The sequence below is a fragment of the Procambarus clarkii genome, chromosome 77, assembly GCF_040958095.1.
Source record: "Procambarus clarkii isolate CNS0578487 chromosome 77, FALCON_Pclarkii_2.0, whole genome shotgun sequence".
NCBI classification, from domain to species: domain Eukaryota; kingdom Metazoa; phylum Arthropoda; class Malacostraca; order Decapoda; family Cambaridae; genus Procambarus; species Procambarus clarkii.
The window spans coordinates 13,013,816-13,020,811 of record NC_091226.1 but is presented as its reverse complement, the minus strand read 5'-3'; the positions used below and the strand labels follow the sequence as shown (position 1 = coordinate 13,020,811).

General features: G+C 44.2%; 1 protein-coding gene across 1 annotated transcript; it reads left to right on the top strand.

The window, feature by feature from the left end:
• The first annotated feature begins 5,490 nt into the window (after positions 1-5,490).
• Positions 5,491-6,251, top strand: LOC138357303 (uncharacterized). The gene is made up of 2 exons (XM_069313987.1): positions 5,491-5,948; positions 6,056-6,251. Exons 1-2 carry the CDS (start codon positions 5,491-5,493, stop codon positions 6,249-6,251), a joined length of 654 nt encoding a protein of 217 aa, XP_069170088.1.
• The last annotated feature ends 745 nt before the right edge of the window (positions 6,252-6,996 follow it).

Here is a 6,996-nt window from a genome sequence, read left to right as displayed (position 1 = left end):
CACCACACACCCCTCACCACACACACCCTCACCACACACACCCCTCACCACACACACCCTCACCACACACACCCCTCACCACACACACCCCTCACCACACACACCCCTCACCACACACACCCCTCACCACACACACCCCTCACCACACACACCCCTCACCACACACACGACCCCTCATCACACACCCTCACCACACACACGACCCCTCACCACACACACCCCTCACCACACACACCCCTCACCACACACACCCCTCACCACACACACCCCTCACCACACACACCCCTCACCACACACACCCCTCACCACACACACTCCTCACCACACACGACCCTCACCACACACACCCCTCACCACACACACCCCTCACCACACACACCCCTCACCACACACGACCCTCACCACACACACCCCTCACCACACACACCCCTCACCACACACACGACCCCTCACCACACACACTCCCTCACCACACACACACCCCTCACCACACACACCCCTCACCACACACACTCCCTCACCACACACACCGCTCACCACACACACCCCTCACCACACACACTCCCTCACCACACACACCCCTCACCACACACACCCCTCACCACACACACTCCCTCACCACACACACACCCCTCACCACACACACCCCTCACCACACACACTCCCTCACCACACACACCGCTCACCACACACACCCCTCACCACACACACTCCCTCACCAGCCTCTGCCAACCGATAATGCCCTAATAGAGAGCACCTCACCTGCCCTGACCGGTGAGGTAGAGACCTAGGACCTCACCCATGCCTCCAAGACCAGTCCTCACGTTACAGTGATGTTGGACCTTAGTTCGCGGCCTCGTAATCCTCGGATTCACAAAGCAGGATTTGGGATTTATAATTAGCATGCTAAAAGGCATGATACTGTTGCCTAAAGCGCCACTCGCGCTAAGATATATTTCCTGTTGTCGGGGACAGGAAGCCTGTGTATATATCTACTCTAGGCTTATATCGAGGCTCGAACTACTGACACTCTCCCGAATGCAAGCCACAACAGTTGACTAAACTGGCGGGAATCAATGAACTGCAAGGTCAAGAGATGCATTAGGTGAAAGGAAACGTTGCAAACTATCTCTGCCCCGCCCAGGCATCGAACCCGGGACCCTTGATTGTGAGTCGAAGCCAACTGTATTGCTCATTAAGAAAAATGCCGATAATAAAGTGTAGATAATAATAATAATTTTTAATTGTGAATATATATATATAAGTTTCCCCCCTCTCTCTCCCTCCCCTACCCCCCTCCCTCCCCTCACTCCCCCTCACTCCCCTCTCTATCCCCCCTCCACATCCCCTCTCCATGAAGAAGAAAACGCCGGACCCGATAGAGCTGAGGGGCGATCACTAGCGTGTTATCTGCGGGAGTGACGACCTAACGACCCTCAGCGCTGACGGAGGCGGCCACGACCTGAGAAAGAGACTGGGGGGGGGGGGGGGGAGGGGGAGGGGGAGGAAGGACTAGAAAGTTATTTTATTTTTTTTTTTTTGCTGGGGGAGAGGTGGAGTGGAGAAAATGGAGAGGTGCAAGTGAAGGAAAAGGTCAGAAATGTAGAAAGAGTTGCGTTAACAAGCAGGCTGACGCAATGTGTGTGTGTGCATACTCACCTAGTTGTGTCTGCAGGATCGAGCATTGACTCTTGGATCCCGCCTTTCGAGCATCGGTTGTTTACAGCAATGACTCCTGTCCTATTTCCCTATCATACCTAGTTTTAAAATTATGAATAGTATTTGCTTCCACAACCTGTTCCTGAAGTGTATTCCATTTTCCACTACTCTCACGCTAAAAGAAAACTTCCTAACATCTCTGTGACTCATCTGAGTTTCCAGCTTCCATCCATGTCCCCTCGTTCTGTTACTATTTCGTGTGAACATTTCGTCTATGTCCACTCTGTCAATCCCTCTGAGTATCTTATTCGTTCCTATCATGTCCCCCCCTCTCCCTTCTTCTTTCTAGTGTCGTAAGGCATAGTTCCCTCAGGCGCTCCTCATACCCCATCCCTCGTAGCTCTGGGACGAGTCTCGTTGCAAACCTCTGAACCTTTTCCAGTTTCATTATATGCTTCTTCAGATGGGGACTCCATGATGAGGCGGCATACTCTAAGACTGGCCTTACGTATGCTGTGTAAAGCGCCCTAAATGCCTCCTTACTTAGGTTTCTGAGTGATGTTCTAACTTTTGCCAGTGTAGAGTACGCTGCTGTCGTTATCCTATTTATATGTGCCTCAGGAGATAGATTAGGTGTTACGTCCACTCCCAGGTCTCTTTCGCGCGTCGTCACAGGTAGGCTGTTCCCCTTCATTGTGTACTGTCCCTTTGGTCTCCTATCTCCTAGTCCCATTTCCATAACTTTACATTTGCTCATGTTGAATTCCAGTAGCCATTTCTCTGACCATCTCTGCAACCTGTTCAGGTCCTCTTGGAGGATCCTGCAATCCTCATCTGTCACAACTCTTCTCATCAACTTTGCGTCATCCGCAAACATCGACATGTAGGACTCTACGCCTGTAAACATGTCATTAACATATACAAGAGTGTGTGTGTGTGTATGTGTGTGTGTGTGTGTGTGTGTGTGTGTGTGTGTGTGTGTGTGTGTGTGTGTACTCACCTATTTGTGCTTGCAGGATCAAGCACAAATTGACTCTTGGATCCCGCCTTTCTAGCCATTGGTTGTTTACAGCAATGACTCCGGTCCTATTTCCCAATCATATCATATCAATCATATCTATCAATCACCTCCATCTCTCTCAGTCTTGCAGGTAAACCTGAGGTATGGTATGGCCTTAAGGGCCGTCGCGGGCCACCTCCTCCCCTTCCCTCAGAGGTCTCAATCCTCCCTCCATCTCTCTCAGTCTTGCAGGTAAACCTGAGGTATGGTATGGCCTTAAGGGCCGTCGCGGGCCACCTCCTCTCCTCTTTAACTCCAGGTTTCTTCTCTGATTATTGCGGCCAGCGGAAACTTTTGTCTCTCGTTCAGTCTTTTCCTGTTTGAAAGCAGGTCATCTTTGTTGTTTTATTTACAAGCTCGCGTTTTCTTTCCAGTTTACGTTGGAGTTAAACATTTTCTTCGACACATGTAGTATATATATATATATATACCTAGTAGCCAGAACGCACTTCTCGGCCTACTATGCAAGGCTTGATTTGCCTAATAAGCCTAATATATATATATATATATATATATATATATATATATATATATATATATATATATATATATATATATATATATATATTATATAGGTATAGGTGGTCGGAGAAGATAATATTAGTGTTCAGTGAGAAACCACAAGGTCTCCTCTGAATACTTTTTATTTTCTTCTCCGAGGCTATGGGTCCCCCACATTGGCAACAGAGGTGGTACCCTCACAAATTATTATATTATATATATATGTGTGTATATATATATATATATATATATATATATATATATATATATATATATATATATATATATATATATATATATATGTCGTACCTAGTAGCCAGAACGCACTTCTCAGCCTACTATGCAAGGCCCGATTTGCCTAATAAGCCAAGTTTTCCTGAATTAATATATTTTCTATAATATTTTTCTTATGAAATGATAAAGCTGCCCTTTTCAGTATGTATGAGGTCAATTTTTTTTTATTGGAGTTAAAATTAACGTAGATATATGACCGAACCTAACCAACCCTACCTAACCTAACCTAACCTATATTTATAGGTAAGGTTAGGTTAGGTAGCCAAAAAAAGCTAGGTTAGGTTAGGTTAGGTAGGTTAGGTAGACGAAAAAACATTAATTCATGAAAACTTGGCTTATTAGGCAAATCGGGCCTTGCATAGTAGGCTGAGAAGTGAGTTCTGGCTACTAGGTACGACATATATATATATATATATATATATATATATATATATATATATATATATATATATATATATATATATATATATATATATATATATATAATATTGTTGACATGTTGAGAGTCGCAAATGGGAGGAGAATAAGGACTAAGATATATAGCGAGAGTTGCATAGCAGTTTATTAGGAAGATATAAGCTAGGCTTGGAACCTGTCAGCTGCTGTGTTAACAGTCCCTAAAACCCTTGTTCCATTTTCTTCCTGGGGGGGGGGGGGAATTGAAGGACCTAATTGCCTAGACGTTTACTTCAGCGCTTTAACTTGTTTGGACCTCCAAGAAATCGTCATTAATCCGATTGGGCCTCGGAGAATCCGTCCTGTAATTTGATTGGCCATTGGCGATGCAGCTCCGCCATTGGTTGCTTGAGAGCCGGATGCTCTATCGTAATTGGATCACCAAAAGACAACACGTTGGTGGTCCAGCCAATCAGGTCGTTGATCAAGTCTCGCCTGGAGAAAGAGCGGGAAAGTTGTGGAATTCGTATTTCGTCAACTTGCGACCCTGTACAACATTGGGCCAATTTCGTCTTTAACAGAATAACGGACATTAACCGCCTTTTGCTTTCTCCTGATATCGTTTTAAATACAAATTTATGTGATGGACTTTCTGGCAGGCTTCCACGAAATACTGAGTGGTTGTATTCACCTATAGATGTGTAGTGTATTTACCTACATGTGTAGTGTGTGTGTGTCCTCACCAGGGGCCTGGCGGCTGAGTGGTCAGCGCTTTAGATTCGTAGTCCTAATGTTCCGGGTTCGATCCCCGGTGGAGGTGGAAACAAATGGGTAGAATTTCTTTAACCCTGATGCCCCCCTGTTCTCCTAACAGGAAATTGGTACCTGGGAGTTAGACAGCTGCCACGGGCTGTTTCCCGGGATTGTGTAACAAAAAAGAGGCCTGGTCGAGAACTGGGCCGCGGGGATGCTAAGCCCCGAAATCATCTCAAGATAACCTCAAGATAACCTAGATGTGATTGTACGATCGACCATCTAATCAAAGATGGTCAAAGATCGACCGAACCATCGAAGTTCGGATCTAATCCCAACTTTGAGAGAATTCTTAGTTTGAATGCAACATTTTTAGTTGCATACTTTTTTTCGTAGTCACATTTAAAATAGTTAAGGTTGATTTAAGTATTTCTTCCTCTACTCCATTCCACTTTCTGACATCTCTGTGACTCAGCTCTATATTTGGTTTCTCTCTTTGCATCCTTGTTCTGTTGTTAAATGTAAGCAATATTTATTTGTCTGCTTTGTCGATTCCTCTTAGGATCTTGTATGTCGCTGTCATCTCTCCACCTAACTCTTCTGTCTTCCAAGGATGTGAGGTTTAATTCCTGAATTCCTCTTAGGATCTTGTATGTCGCTGTCATGTCTCCACCTAACTCTTCTGTCTTCCAAGGATGTGAGGTTTAATTCCTGAAGCATATATATATATATATATATATATATATATATATATATATATATATATATATATATATATATATATATATATATATATATATATATATATATACTTCTGATATTCGAAGATGGTACCATTTTTTGTTTTCCTTTCTAGTCTCTTTTACATGCTTACAGACACGTACATGTACGTACAGACACGTACATGTACGTACAGACACGTACATGCTCTTGTAACGCGGACTGTTTCTTCCCACCCCTGTGGCACGGCTGTCCGCGTGTCTGTGTTCATCTACGTGTCTGTGTACATGTACGTGTCTGTGTACATGTACGTGTCTGTGTACATGTACGTGTCTGTATACATGTACGTGTCTGTGTACATGTACGTGTCTGTGTACATGTACGTGTCTGTATACATGTACGTGTCTGTGTCCATGTACGTGTCTGTGTACATGTACGTGTCTGTATACGTGTCTGTGTACATGTACGTGTCTGTGTACATGTACGTGTCTGTGTACATGTACGTGTCTGTGTACAAGTACGTTTCTGTGTACGTGTCTGTGTACAAGTACGTGTCTGTGTCCAAGTACGTGTCTGTACAAGTACGTGTCTGTGTCCAAGTACGTGTCTGTGTACGTGTCCAAGTACGTGTCTGTGTACGTGTACAAGTACGTGTCTGTGTACGTGTCCAAGTACGTGTCTGTACGTGTACAAGTACGTGTCTGTGTACGTGTCCAAGTACGTGTCTGTGTACGTGTCCAAGTACGTGTCCAAGTACGTGTCTGTGTACGTGTACCTGTTTGTGTACATGTACGTGTCCGTGAACATGTACGTGTGCAAGTACGTGTCTGTGTACGTGTACGTGGTCTCAAGAACACACACGTCTTGAGCCTCTTGCCTGAGCCTCATTTATTTTGTTAATGCTAATGTATTTTTCTGTTAATGTATCCGTGTATGTATATACATTTGTATTTTCTCTATGTATATGTATGAATTAGTGTTGTGTATGCATATGTGTGTACTCTGAATATGTATAAGTTTGTTTCTAGACGCAAGTGTGTGTTTTGATGTGTATAGACTCGTATTGTATTTATTTTGCTGTATTCACCTAGTTGTATTTTCCTAGTTGTATTCACCTAGTTGTATTCACCTAGTTGTGCTTGCGGGGGTTGAGCTCTGCTCTTTCGGCCCGCCTCTCAACTGTCAATCAACTGTCACTAACAACAGTTTCTCCCACACACACACACCTCAGGAAGCAGCCCGTGACAGCTGACTAACTCCCAGGTACTTATTTACTGCTAGGTAACAGGGGGCATCAGGGTGGAAAGAAACTCTGCCTATTGTTTCTCGCCGGCGGCGGGAATCGAACTCGGAACCACAGGATCACGAGTCCAGCGTGCTGCCTACTCAGCCACCGGCCCAGCTGTGAATGTAGGCCAATAATTATGGGTGTTCCCTTTGCTTCTATAGCATTTTGCTCTTTAATTCTGTTATTTTTATGGAATTGATAATATTGGGAAGGATTATCTGTTCTGATATGTTAGCTGCCAGTTGTATAAGTGTAGAAATGCATTATTGTATTATGCTGCGTATTAAAATACATCTATTCTATATATTATCGTAGTAATTCAACA

Bases quoted from the DNA above. Each gene is read 5' to 3' on its own strand.
- LOC138357303 (XM_069313987.1), top strand. From the start codon at position 5,491: ATGGTACCATTTTTTGTTTTCCTTTCTAGTCTCTTTTACATGCTTACA. The intron at 5,949-6,055 runs GTACGTGTCTGT...TACGTGTCCAAG, and splicing joins AAGTACGTGTCTGTGTCCAA to TACGTGTCTGTACGTGTACA.